The sequence below is a fragment of the Eretmochelys imbricata genome, chromosome 1 (genome assembly GCF_965152235.1).
Source record: "Eretmochelys imbricata isolate rEreImb1 chromosome 1, rEreImb1.hap1, whole genome shotgun sequence".
In the NCBI taxonomy this organism is placed as follows: Eukaryota; Metazoa; Chordata; order Testudines; family Cheloniidae; genus Eretmochelys; species Eretmochelys imbricata.
Window position 1 is genome coordinate 47,668,063 of NC_135572.1, and position 14,931 is coordinate 47,682,993.

Sequence of the window (14,931 nt, forward strand, 5' to 3'; positions counted from 1 at the left end):
GTATGTGCCTGCAAGCATGGAAGCCCATCCCTAGCTCCTAGAGTAGAGAGAGCCTTAGCGTGTGTATCACTGCCATCCGGGGAAGGGAGGGAAGCCAAGTAAACTTTTCCTGATGTTGCCAGAATTTTGTTCCTCAGGACTTGTGTACACTAGAAAGTGTTGTCATTTTAACTATACTGGGATGGTTAAGTGGCATAACTCTCTCAGTTATATCCGTATACAAGTGCTTATACCAGTGTAGCTTTTTTCTGTATGGGAAGCGAAGAAAGCTATGGTATAATTACATCCACACTAGTGCTTATATGGGTATAACACACACACATCACGCCCCTTTCCAACATAGTTATGATGATACACCTTTTCTGGCATACCCCAAGCCATGGTCTACAAATATTTGTTATTAGCAATAATTGAAAATGTACATAAAGTGTTATGAGACATTAATCTGTGGATGCAACAGTGAGTATTGCTGGTGACATCATTTGAGTTAACAACATGTGTGAGGTTTTTTTAAGCCCCGTGACCTAATGTAACTTTTTTTTCTTCCCTTATAGGTTAAATGGACTAACTGGCTCTCATTCTGAGGGAACCTAATGTCTATATCTTGCTTTAAATAAATCTCTACTGTATGTCAAAAAGATTTCTCAAGTCAGGAAGCTGCTGTGAAAGCCATTGAAGCAGCATAAAAATGTGAATCTAACAAGACTACAAACAGCTTGAGAAAGAATTTTCTACTGATCAGTTTGTAATTTAAATCCTTAACTGAAGCATGCATAATAGCTAAACTGGTTGAAGAGAGAGCTTGCTCCTTAAATAGGACTGTCAAAAAAGCAGTCACCTGAAATTTCAAAATGAGTGCCTCACTGATACCAAGTGAGCCATGTTACACCCAGCTGCAGGACAACAGAAATGAAATAAAAAATAACAATGAAAGCATAATAAGTATGGGAGATACAAATGCCAACCAAATTATGACAAAGGTCAGAAGCACTGAAGGGGAGGTCAAGAGATGTGATTTGACAGCTGATCCTGGAAGTGTGCATACTGGTGGGTCAGAGAACATTACGCAGTTGGATACAGAGCAGAATAAACTTCTGGTCTTTAAGGAATCTCAGATTTGTGACATCAATGCACAAAAATTTAGGTTGCCTCCCACCATAAACAAGGAATTGGATAAAGATTACAGGACTGATGAAGTTAAGGATACTTCAAAGAAAATTCGAATTAGCCGAGGAAAAAGTCTGTCTAATTTGAAGAGCAGTGCAAATGACACCAGTTCAGGGGTTCTTTCAAAAGATGATGATGAATTTACCCGGCATATTTCTAAGGATAAAATGATCAGGACCATGGAAGCTGAAGGAATAAAAAGGCTTTCTTTGGGAAGATCAAGTAAATTTTCTACTAAAACAGAAGCATTTTCAAAAGAACGTGTGTCGTGTAAACGTTCGCTTTCTGCATCACTGGATTCCATTGATACATCACATCATTTGATTGGTGATACTGAGAAATCACAGAAAACACCAGTGGATCATTTTCTAGGTATGGTTTTTCATCCACTTGACAATACCTCAGAGGAAAATACAGTGTTTTATTCAAAGCCATCTACCTCAGAAAACAAGAAAGTAAATATTCCGGAGATCCAAATGGATGTGGAAGATGTACCAAATGTTAACAGTAAAAGCACACTGCATCCTACTCATGTAGATCTAAATTTAAGTGGTAAGCCCAGTGAAGTCTCTAGTAAGTCAGAAGCACAATTAGGTCAGGGTGATAAGAGTAAAAAACTGGAGCTAAAAAATCCACCACTTGTACCATCTAAGAATATTTGTCAACAAAAAATTGAGAGAATTATGTTGGTAGAATTTCTAGGATGTCAAAGAGAAGAAAGTACATTGGTACAAGAGAAGAAAGGATGTGGAGCTGAAGTGTCCAAAATGCAAGCTCCCCAGTTTCAAGACTTTTGTAGTAAAGTAGGGGATCCGCTCTTAAACCAAGTGGTAGCCTATGCTGAGGACAGACTACTAAGTGGTAATAACACCTGCCCTGGGTTAGGAAGAGGAAGTAGTAATGATGAAAACAGGGCAGCTAATCAAGGTCGTCAGGAATACATAACAGACAAAGAAATTGGATCTGTATTTCCTCTTAGTGATGATAGCAAATCCAGTGGCAAACTGACACCTACAAGAAATAGAAACTTACTTGAAGCTGGTACAAGTTGCATTCAGACAGTTGGTGGGCATATATCTTTTCTACACAACGTTAGTCTTCCTTACAGCAAAACCATGAAAGTTAATGAGAATAAACTGATGCTAGTCAAAGGGAACACTGAAAACACCACAATGTCTGCCTCTGATCTCTCAGATCAACACAGAGTGCTTAGTACAGAAACAATGTCAAATGAACAGCCAAACAACCAGAATAATGATGTGGAAACCACAAGCTTTTCAGTTCAGAATAAAAAGACAGCTATTGCAAAGAAATATCTTTCAGATGAAGCATCAGAGAGTTATAAAATTTCAGCAAGGGCTGATGCCTTTTTCTGTGTCCCAACTTCCTTGCACCCAGTGGCAACTGTGAATGTTAATAATCAGCCCACAATTTCAAACAGCAATTTAAAGGATCTTTATTCACTTCATGTTGACAAGCTGTCACCCTCCTCAGTCCTATCTCCCATTGACAGTACCCAGTTGTTAAACATATCCCCTAAAGTGCCTATCAAGACTGCTGCCAACAGTGGAATCCCCAAACCAATCCTTGTCCATTCCAAGGGCTCCCTTACAGCCAAAGGTGATGTGGAGAGTGACGGCAGTGAAAAGCCTGAAGAAAACATCGAGATAAAACCTGCCATACCCAAACCCAAACACGTGAGACCTAAGATCATCACTTACATTAGAAGAAATCCTCAGTCTATAGACCATCTTGACCCTTCCTTTGCCTCAACTGAGCTGCCCTATGGTCCCCCTGTGTGCGGTATGCCCATGGCAAAAGAACAGCAGATACTGAGTGGTGGGGACATTAAACCATCTAACATTCTGTATGACAAATTTAAACCCGACTTGCAAAAGCCAAGAATCTATGGTTCAGGACTCGTGGTATCTGGCATTAAACCCCCAGGGCATCATTTTGGTCAAATGAGTGAAAAGTTTTTACAGGAGGTAAGGAGATAACCACCTCTTTTGTATACCTATTGACGTTTGTTTGTTTGCTTGTTTCTTTGAGGAAAATAGCAGAGATTGGCTGTAAAACCTGAAAACAGTAAATCAATACTGGGATATATGTGGGCATTGTAAACAAATTTTCTTAACTGTTTCGACGAATAGTCTGTTGCTGGAAGCTGTCATTGTACTGTCACAGTGCTTCCCAGAGGCACACAGTCACCCCCTAATATTAGAAAGCTATAAATGGGAACATTGGAGAGAGAGAAAGGCCTGTCTCTTAACTCCATTGACATACATGGGTCTAGGCAAGCCTTTTGAAGAGACAGCTGAAGAAAATGGTCACTATTTGCTGGTAAACAGGGGCTTTTCCTCCTCCAGAGGAAGGGTGGCAGGTATGTCCAAGAGCTCTGGACTGTTGACATGCAGTAGGACTATAAGAGTTTGCCTCTCATTTGGATGAACTGAAAAACAGGGCCTTTCAAAGCTGCTGTAAGACAATTTATAATGTTTAGTAAAATGTTTATGTCTTGGTTCATTTTGCAGTGGACGGGTATATTAACCATTCTCTCAAAATAACAGAATTTTCATTTCCCCAGCTGTTTCTCAATGTAGTCAGAGGATAACTGAATTCCCTATGGCCCATTCAGTACCGCCTTGCCAAGATGTCTGCTTCCAGTTTGGTCACTCTGGGCAAGATCATGGTTCACCTTCTACCCCCATTGTCAGTTACAGACTGCTTCTGTGCCACTACGCCCCCTCCAGTGCAGAAGGGCAGGGGAGTGGGCAAGCAGGGGTCACAGTTGAGTCCCTGGTTAGTTTGTGGGACAGCTACTTACTGCCCCTTACTTGGGACTTGTGGTACATTATGATACAGTCGTTACATGGTCACATACTATTTTTTCCACATTCCCCCACACACACTCCCAGTGCACAGGATGAAAGGTGCTCACTGTCTGAGCAGCTATTCAGTATTTTGTTTTATACTCATTGTTCACTGTGTGGCCCTGGCCTTATTAACCACGTACAATTCAAACCCCTCTTTGAAGATGGAATTATTAATTTCTAATGAGTTTGTTGGTGGCACCCATCACCATGGTATCTGAGTGCTTCACAAATATTAATTTATTTTTGTAATACTCTCTGTCAAGTAAGGTGGTATTTTTTATTCCCATTTTACAGATGGGGAACTGAGGCACAGAAATTAAGGCCTAAGTATCCACTAGTTTCAGGTGCTGTAACAGGGCGGTCTGTCCAGCTAAGGACAGTGGGCCCTGGGGCCAGCCAACCCTGTTCTAGAACATGGCACCTTTAATTCAGTTATTCAGGAAGAATCAGCAGACCAAGCTGGGAAGGGGGGCCAAATGCCAGAATCAGGTGACCACCTCCTGAGCATTATGAAGGACCACTGTTAGCTCAGTGGAGGGGAAGGCCAAGAGTCAGGAGAGATGACTCTGAGGGGGTAGAACCAGAATCTTGATGGGCCAGGGAGGCCTTCCAGGTTTAAAGTACAGCCCCAGGAAAGAAGGGCTGTGGATACACTGTTCACAGGGGAAAGGAATTTTAGCTGAGGATTAGAGCTGAAAAGACTTGAGGAAAAAGACTTTTCAGAGAGGCCAGGCTGGTACGTAGGAAGAAGCTCTAAGAAGGAAAGGTAGAATGAGCTAGAGTTTGAATTACGTAGCATATAGCCCAGTAGTTTAGGGTTCCCAGGGTCAAGAAGCCACAGTAGAGGTTAGGTGTGTGTTCTCCCAATGCTGTCACCCTATGAGGGGATGCAGCTACTCTTGCTAGTAAGGGGAGAGAAAGGGACTGACCAGAGCCCAGGAGGGCTGGAAGCTGAGCCCAAGAGAAGGGCCAAAGACTGTGGTATGGAACAGTCAGACCCTGTGGAGAAGGGCTCTGCCTGGCACAGGTCCGGAGTGGAAATCTGATGTTGGTGTTTTACTTTGGCCTTTTGTTACCTTGGAAGGGGTTGCATTATGTAGCCTAGCCCTAAGGCTAAGTCACCTCTATAACTGAACCTTGCTGAAGGCGTAAAGAACTAATGGAGACAAAGGGAAATCAAGGCAGGGTGACTGCAGTGCCACACCATGGGGATGGGTTCTGGTAGTGCTGCCTGTCAAATTTCAAGTCCTTGCTCCAAAGCATGGAGGCCAATAGAACCTCTCAATGAAAGGGCTATAAGAATCTTATTTTACATGGGTCATATAATATAATTTTCCCTTGTATGCAGTGTAGTTGTAGCCATGTCGGTCCCACCTTTTATTGTCTCTCAGCAACAGAAGTAGGTCCAATAAAAGATATTACCTCACCCACCTTGTCTCCATAATTTTCCCTTATCTCATTCTCAGAAAAGGTTGAACGAAATAAATAAATAAATAAATCGCCAGAGCGCAGACACCCAACAAGGAAAAGCTTGTCCTGAACGTAAAGTTTATTAAATGTAAAGATTGTAAAGTCTTATAATGGAAAATGCTGGGCAATCTTAACTGTAGGTATTGCTACCAGTTCTGTTTAGAATTAGCCGTATTGTGGAAGTTTCAGTTGCTAATTTGCACTTAACTGCTGACTTTTCAAGTGATGGAGGCTTTCTTCAGCACATTGGTTTATACATAGAGTGAGTAGGAGATATTTATTGCATACCATGCATGTGAAATCAGAAGTCTAAAATTACAGGAGTTGGGAGCTTTAACAGGATATATCAGTTCATTCTTTAAAAGCCCCAAACAGCTAATGCAGAATACTATAGGCCAAAATGAGCCTTGTAATCAGGTACAACTCCACTGAAGCCAATCAAATTACACCCTATCTACATTTGTCCCAAAGTACAAACCATAAAAACGGACTCAATCCACAAACAGCAATTTTGTCTCATTCAGAATAGAGCGATTGTGTGTGGATTTTTTTTTTAAACAAACATATTTACTGTATTTGCTGAGAAATGATCAGGCAAGTCCTCCTGGATTCCATCAGAGGATTCATTTTAAATTTGTGATAATCTTTTCATGTTAGGGGGTAACCATACAGCAAGTGTGAAAAATTGGGACGGGGTTGGGGGGTAATAGGAATCTATATAAGAAAAATACCCCAAAATCGGGACTGTCCCTATAAAATTGGGACATCTGGTCACCTTATTTCATGTCTGCAGCCCTGCTGTCTTACCTATAGAGCACTGTCAATAAAGATAACACAAGTAGTTTGAAGCCTTGGCAAAACTAACTCAGCTTATTAAAAATGCATGGTCTCTGTATTCAAAGAATTTCTCTGTTCCTTCTGTTTAGGAATTTGTTGTTGGTCTATTCACTGCCAGTTATAAACAAAATGATAGGAAGTGTATAATGCAATCTGACTGAAATATGCTGATATGAGGAGAAAAGGTAACTAAATCTTATCCAGGAAAAAAATCTCACACCTAAAAGCTTCAGTAAAACTACTACATTGATTAATTTTGAAAAATTAAGATAATTTACTTTTCATACAAGTTAGGCATCAGGAATCAGACATATGTAATGAAAACCTGAATTCTAAAATAGAAAAGTAGGTCATATAAATATAATACAAAGAAAGAAGAATGTTACTGAAGATTTAATGGTGGAAAACGAAGCTACATTTATGGTGAAAAATGTAGAGCAAAGACAAAATGCTCAGGCCTGGTGTACACTAGGAAATTAGGTCGGTATAACTGCATTGCTCCGGGGTGTGAAAAATCCACACCCCGTGAGTGACTCAGTTAAACTGACCTAACCCCTGGTATAGACAGCGCTAGGTCGACAGGAGAATTCTCCCTTCAGTGAGGTGAATTATGCTGACAGAAGAACCCCCTCCTGTTGGCTAGGTTGTTCCTTTGCTGAAGTGCTACAGCAGTGCAGCTGCAGCGTTTTACGTGTGGACAAGCCCTAAATATCTACAGTATCTGTCTTATCAGAATTTCAGTATAAAATATGCAAAACCCTAAAAGATTCTAAACTGATTCTGTAATAGTTTAAGGCCAAACTTATGTATTTTGGAATGTTAAAGATGTGCTTATGAATCTGCTAGGATCAAAGCTCCTATAGTCACTGTTAAAGTGCATCCTCTAAATGCTTATAATTGCTGAAAAGATATGGGCTTGCCATATTAAATACATTGTAATTTACAGCAGAATTAATTAATCAGTAGATATTCTTCTGCATATGTGATGGCCTGAGGCTATTTTTGATTAATTTTTAAAATAAATTTAGCCCTGATTTCCAAGCCACTCCCCCCCCCTCAAATAACCCCAAACCCCTAACTGGGACACACTGGAAAATATTAAAGGGTCCTTAACAGAGAATTATGATTTATATTTTAAAAAAAAAAGTCTACAAAAGTTGGACTCCAACCCAGAGTGCTAATCGGGTCAATAGTGTAAATGTGTCTTAGCAAACTGTGGAGAAGTGAACACCCATAGGTATGTGACATCGCTGTCTTCTTTTATCCCAAGTCATGGAAAGCAGCCACAGCCTGAAGAGGTGGACTCAGGGCAGGTCTACACTTCAAGCGTTGCAGCTGTAGTGCTTAGTGAAGACGCTACCTAAGCTGACGGGACTCACGGGAGAACTTCTCCCATCAGCTTAGGTACTCCACTTCCCTGAGAGTTGGTAGCTATGCCAACAGGAGAAGTCCTCCCATTCACATAGCACTCTCTACACTGGGAGTTTGGTTGGTATTACTACGTCGCTCACGGGGTGGATTTCAGTTAAACTGACATAAGTTTGTAGTGTAGACCAAGCTTCAGCGTGTGTGGAGCTAAGCACATATATAGGTCTTTGCAGGTTCACGGCCTTTATGTGGAGAATTTGCTCTGCTGTTGTTTGTGGGGCTGTGCCTTTCATCAGGATTCAGACAACAGCCCGTTTATTTGGGACATGAATCCTGAAAGTTTATATGAATCCTGAAAGGTTCATATGAATCCTAAAGGTTCATGAATTGGACCACACATTTGTCAAAAATGTTTCCCTCTTTTAAGAAGCTTCAGTTTCAGGGAGCAGAAACAGCACCATGTGATTTAGGTTACCTACTACATACCGACAGGTTTCAGAGTAACAGCCGTGTTAGTCTGTATTCGCAAAAAGAAAAGGAGGACTTGTGGCACCTTAGAGACTAACCAATTTATTTGAGCATGAGCTTTCGTGAGCTACAGCTCACTTCATCAGATGAAGTGAGCTGTAGCTCACGAAAGCTCATGCTCAAATAAATTGGTTAGTCTCTAAGGTGCCACAAGTCCTCCTTTTCTTTTTGCTACTACATACCATGAATAATGAATAACAAAAGCCAAAGTGAACAGTTTGTGATTAGCCTGTATGGTAATGTGATTCATACCAAACTATCTGGCAAATGCTTATGAATAGCAAATAAATTCATAGGACTCAGGGTCATTCTGTGAACAAATAAGGCCAAGTTTCTTTGTATACCTTCATCACAATGAATGTGAACATATTAATCTCAAATGAGATTATTTTTCTGATGAAATTAGCTAAAAGTACTTTTAACTTTGTTTATAATTGTTTCATTCATCATGGTGTAAAAATTAAATTCTCCACATTCCTGTAATAAAAGACAACTTGCTCATCCAAGAAACTTTGCTCGAGATGAGTATCTTTTTTAAAAAAATAGAGCTCTGGTTTATCTTCCAATAAGGAGTATTTTAAATAACATCCAAAAAAATTCCCTTTACTCATTTTCTTGGCACATCATTCTCCATGGTCAAGGAGATTTACCTTTCAGGTGTTAATAGTGTCACTTCATTTTCACTACTTGAGGCTTTTTCTGAGAGCAAGGGTCAGTGGTGTGTTGCATTTGGCTGGGTTGTGAATGAAATTTTTATTCCATGGCTAATGATCAATGTGATCAAACCATCACATTTCGAATCTCCTCCCATGCTGATCTCAAAGCAGCAACCACAAAGAGTAGAAATTAGTCATAGTCTTTACAAGCAAATGTAAGCTCCTGGATGTGTGAGTACACTGCAGTGATATCTGTTTCATTTGTTTCTCTATAGGTTGGGAAAAGGCCTATGAAAGAAGAATTCTGTTCTCCGCCATATACCCACTATGAGGTATCCCCAAGTTTTTATCGATCTGCCATGATACTTAAACCACAGTTAGGACTGGGTGCGGTTTCCAGGTTGCCCTCTGCAAAAAGTAGGATTTTGATTGCAAGTCAAAGGTCCTCAGATAGCTGCCTCCATCAACCAGGACAAATAACAAATGCGTCCAGCCTTTATCATCCTGAGGCTTCAGGTAAACTATAAACACTTCCTTTCTTTTAACTATAATCAGTAATTATTTTTTCAGACAGGCATATGACAAAATGAGCAATACCTTGGCCTGATACCAGAAAGCTCTAATATCACTCTACAAGATGCCTTTATCCAGTCTGAGGTAAGACTCTGCTGACTAAGGAGCCTGGGGCTTGTAGGAAGGTTACTGGGTCTCTTGCCAAGGAGGAAGGATCAGTTTAGTACCAGTCATTACAGTGCTTGTGTACTTGATCCTCCTCCTCCCTGTAGGTGTCTGAAATGTCTTATCCGCAATAGTCAGAGGTAGGTTACCTTTGCTGTTGTACCAGGGAAGTTAATTGAACACTTTTTGCCCCATCACAAAAGTCCTTTTTAGAATTTACTATCTCATTCCACCCCCTCCCCCATAACACTGTGTTCTGTTCTGATGTGCATCACAGTATTAAAATATGCTGGCAGAGAAGTGAAATTTACTACAGTCCTGATCTTCTGAAGGCCTGGCAAGGACCTCTTCTGTGCCAGAACATTGAACACAGCGCAAGATCAAGCAGACTAATATGAAGGGGGAGGGAGAGAACAATAGAAGAATGTGAGGGAAAGAGTCAAACACAGCAGGACAGAAATAGAGAATGAGAATCCTCCTCCTCATCATCAGACCTTACACAATTTATCCATAATGGCTTTCATCCTGAAGGATATCAAAGATTGTTAGAATGTGTATATATAAGATCTGGTTCACAGACCACTGAAATGCAGCCTTCTCTGGAGTGGAACATGGTAGCCACTTAACAGCATACCATACTACATAGAAATGCAGGACAAGAAGTAAAGCTGCAGTTAAAAACTCCCGAAGGTATTTAGGTAGGCAGAATGGAATATGACCCCAACATAGTGCTTAACACCGCCTCTGCCCTTGAAAAGAGTGCCGTTCGATAGTTAAAAGCACAAGTTGTCTGGATCTTAGTTTTGCATCTCATCAGAAAGTCAGTACCTCCAGCAGCACAGTGCCTCCTATTGCCATCTTGGTGAAATTGGTGCTGTATTGCCTCAGTACCTGGATTTTTTTCTCTGTGGTCCTATTTGCAAATATTGGCCAAACCCGTCTCTGCATAACTTCTGAGAATTTACAAGATCACAGAATAAGGTAGTAAAGCTGTAAGTGACACAAGAATATAGGGGGACCCGTGTGGAGGGCTAGGAAGCTAGAAACAATACTGACACTGAGTGGAGATGTAAGAGCTTGAAGGAAGGGAAGGATGAGACAGTCCTTAAAAGGTGGAAACTCAGAGACAATGTAAGTTTATGGGAGAGGAAAACACAGAGAATGGGCATGCTAACATATTTAGTCACTTATCTGATGGTTCAAATGAATGATTTTTATTCACCCTCTTCATAAATAAAATGATTTTATTCACTCTGTACTTTTCATTTTGCAGTCTCTGCTTTTGCCAGTCCATTTCTTTGTTCATTCAAGGACATGCTGTCTTCCATGTATTAGACTTGTCTAGATTATGCATTGTGTCTTACTTCATTAAAGTGGTTAGGTAGCCATGTTGGTCCCAGAATATAAGAGAGAGAAGGTAGGTGAGGTAGACATCAAAAAACATGGACTTTAACAGGGACACTGATTTTATGGCTCATTACAACAGTTTGTACCACACCACATTGCCTGCTACCTTTAATTGCCCAATTAAACAATCTGTGCATAACAATCTAATGCCCAGTTGCCCACTTCATGCAAGTGACTGGCTCCAACACGATATGCCTTCTGCTTAACAATCTATCCCAACTTGTGTTTAGCTCAGACACTCTGGATTGAGCCTCCTCCTCTAGACTGGAAGAAGAGCTCTGTGGAGCTCAAAAGCTTGTACTTTCTACCACAAAAGTTGGTCTGATAAAATATTTTACCTCACCTACCCCATGTCTTACTGTATGGAACACCATCTGGAAATCCAAGCAGTATCTGTCTGTGCCTTGCCTCTGTTTCTTTTCTGTAATGTCATCTTAAAGTTTCTAATTGACGAGATTTATCCCTTATGAAACAGTTGGCCATTAATTATCAAGTCATATTTTTCTAGTTATTTTGTGATCTCATCACTGATTATCTCTAGGATCTTGTCTGCCATCAAGGCCAGATTTAATTCCTTCGCTCCCCATAGCTTCCTTCTTAAAGAATTTCATTACGTTTGCATCTCTCCAGCCCATTGTTATCTCACCAATTTCAAAGGTACTATTAAAAATAACTCTTGTTGGACTGCTTACGGTCTGTTGTGTCATCTCCCTCTGTATCTTGATGTGTAACTCATCTGACCTTGGCATTCCATCTGTTTTTTATTGATTTTTAAATTACACAAAACTTGTTCTGGAATGATTGCCTAATGCCTTGAGTTTTTCATTGTGTTGCCCCAGACACGTTATTTCCATTTCTGTCATCTCACCTCCAATTTCCCTTATGAACAGTGAGATGAAGAACTTGTTTAATTTTTCTGCCATATCTTGTTCCTGTGTTGTTAAGTTCTTTCCACTGTTCTCTGGTGATTCACTGGCTTTCCTTACTGATCTATTCTTTTTATTTGTTACAAGTATCTTCTATTGTTTTCCTTTACTTCCTGGGCAATCCCTCTTTTATTTGCAGTATTTTCTTTCCTTAATACCCATGCAGTATTGGTTAGTATTTTTCTTTGTCATCTTTATAGTTTGTATCCTTAAGTCTTATACAACCCATTTTTCCCTTTGACAGCTTTTTGACTTCTTAAGCCATCTTTATCCGTCTTTTTTTTTTTGAACCGTGTCTCTGAAAAAGGAATATATTGCTTATGAAATATGCCAGAGTGACAGCATTGGAAAATGATGTCCTTTAACCGTGGAACAGGCATAATATAAGCAGTGGCAGTGTAAGCTTCCGCACAGGTTTCTAGCAATATGTTTCGCTCTCTAGAACAAACTGAGGTTCAGTCTACCATTCGTGCCTATTCTACCCTTTGCTTCAATGATTAGACTGCCAATGAAAGTATCAATTCGGAATAATTGTGAAAGTGATTCTTGTCTTGTGGACACCTCTCTATTAGAATCCGTTCTGAAACAAATATCTTCTTTCATCTAAACCGCAAGCCATCATATATAAAAATTGTTTCAATTTACTTGATGGCACATATGATTTGGTAATTTGATACAGAGCTTTTACCTCTCAGTCATTTCTTAGGATCCAGCTCAGGTGAACAGTTGCTGAACCCCATTATTTTCTGATAGCCATTGAACGATTCATGTGAAATGAGCATTTGGAGTGAGTACAGTTCTCACAACTGCCTGTTTGGCTGGCTGGCTTCATTGTCACTGTGCCTCAGTGAATCACAGCTGAGAATACCAAATTCAGGACACACTGCGGAGAAAGAGGGTCCCCCAAACTGGTGGTTATTCTATCATTAGATTAGACCAAACCCAGAACAAAAGTGAACTTGTGTGTCACCACACTGGTTAACTAGAAGTCAAAACCACAGTCTCCTTGAGATTCCAGCCCTTGGCTCACCACCCAGACACTGGACTTTATGATGAGTGGTTACTGAAAACCAGTTTCATCAGAATTAGGCTCCTTCTAATCCAAGGGATCAGCCACTTAGCCAGGTCAATCTGTAACTCAGGTTTTACCCAATAATCACACTGATACCAATCGTTTAGTAACTAAAAACTAAAAAAGGTTTAATTATAAAAGAAAAGTAGAGAGAATTATAAGTGGTTAATAGATCATATACATACAAGTGATTGCGAAGTCCTTATGTCAGGTTTGAAGCAGTTATGGAATAAACTGCAAGCTTGCAAAATTCTCTCTGGAAATGTCAGGAAAACAGATTTCAGTCCTTATTCCTTATTTAGAGTTTAGTTGTTAGAAAACCAGTCCAGGGAAATGAAGCAGGAAAAGAAGTCAAAGGGACCCCTGAAACATCTCCATTTTATATCCTCTGCCATGTGCATGGAATTTTAATGTCCCAAACAAAGCCTACAGCCCAGATACACAGAAAATTACTAGCCCAAGATGGATTCCAGGGTCACATGAGTATATCACCTGCCATTTAGGGTGTCCAAATGTCTGGATTTCGACCAGAACGCCTGGTTGAAAAGGGACCATGGCGGCTCTGGTCAGCACCGCCAACCATTAAAACTCCAGTTGGCCGGGCTGTGGGGCTAAGGCAGGCTAGTCCCTACCTATCCTGGCTCCACTCTGTGCCCCGGAAGCGGCCAGCAGGTCCAACTCCTAGGTGGGAGGGGCCTCATGGGGCTCCATGCATTGCCCCCCCCCCTGAGCCCCGGCTCCATACTCCCATTGGCCGTACTCCGTACTCCCAATGGGAGCTGTGGGGGCGGTGCCTGCGGGCGAGAGCAATGCGCAGATCTGCTTGCTGTGCCTCTGCCTAAGAGCTGGACCTGCTGGCCACTTTAGGGGTTCAGTGCAGTCTGCTGTGCCAGGACAGGCAGGAAGCCTGCCTTAGCCCCCCCACTGCACCACTGACCGGGAGTCTCTGGAGATAAGCCCGTGCCCCAACCGTGAGCACCAATCCCTTTCCCCAGCCCTGAGGCCCTCCGAAACCCAAAGCCCCCTCCTGTATCCTAAACCCCTCATCCCCGGCCCCACCCCAGAGCCTTCACCCCCAGACGGAGCCCTCAACCCCCCTGCACCCCAACTCCCTGCCCCAGCCCAGAACCCCCTCCCACCCCCTGAATCCCTCTTCCCCACCCCCAACCTGGAGCCCCCTCCTGCACCCCAAACCCCTAATCCCTGGCCCCACCCCAGAGCCCACACCCCCAGACAGAGCCCTCACCCCCTCCCACACCCCAACCCCCTGCCTCAACCCATAGGCCTCTCCCACACCCTGAATCCCTCATCCCCACAGCCCCCGCCGAGAGCCCGCACCCCCAGCCAGAGCCCTTGCTCTCTCTCACACCCTAACCCTCTACCCCAGTCCGGAGCCTCCTCCTGCACCCTGAGCCCCTCATTTCAGGCCCTACCCCAGAACCCGCACCCCCAGTTAGAGCTGTCATCCACTCCTGCACCCCAACCCCTTGCCCCAGCCCAGTGAAAGGGAGTGAGTGAGGGTGGGGAAGAGCGAGCCACTGAGGAATGGGGAATGTAGTGAGCGAGGACAGGGCTGTGGAGAAAGGGTGGGGTGGGGGTGTGGCCCTGGGGAAGGGGCGTGGCTAGGGTGTTCAGTTTTGTGGGATTAGAAAATTGGCAACCCTAATATCCGTACATGCTCTGATGACTCACAGAGGCAGCGATCCCATATTCTTCCTGAGGCATCCACAGGAAAGTCATACTGGGTGGGATGAATTTCTTAAAAGGCCCATTGTGAGCTGACTGTCCTTAGTAGGCAATCAACACATAGTTCGTTGGCCCTAATACAAATTCTCTGTGGGGGGTGTTACCCAGAAATAGAACACATATGTAAGATACCAATCCATAGCCAATATTCCTAACTTCAGATACAAAGATGATACATGCATATGAACAGGATAATCATA

General features: G+C 42.1%; 1 protein-coding gene across 1 annotated transcript in view; it reads left to right on the forward strand.

The window, feature by feature from the left end:
* The first annotated feature begins 851 nt into the window (after positions 1–851).
* The window catches only part of MTUS2 (microtubule associated scaffold protein 2), a 288,663-nt gene continuing 274,583 nt past the window's right edge, over positions 852–14,931 (forward strand). Inside the window, exons 1-2 of the mRNA XM_077806292.1 lie at positions 852–3,155; positions 9,178–9,418. Of these exons, the coding sequence (XP_077662418.1) occupies positions 852–3,155; positions 9,178–9,418 (2,545 nt within the window). The remainder of the gene's footprint in view (positions 3,156–9,177; positions 9,419–14,931) is intronic.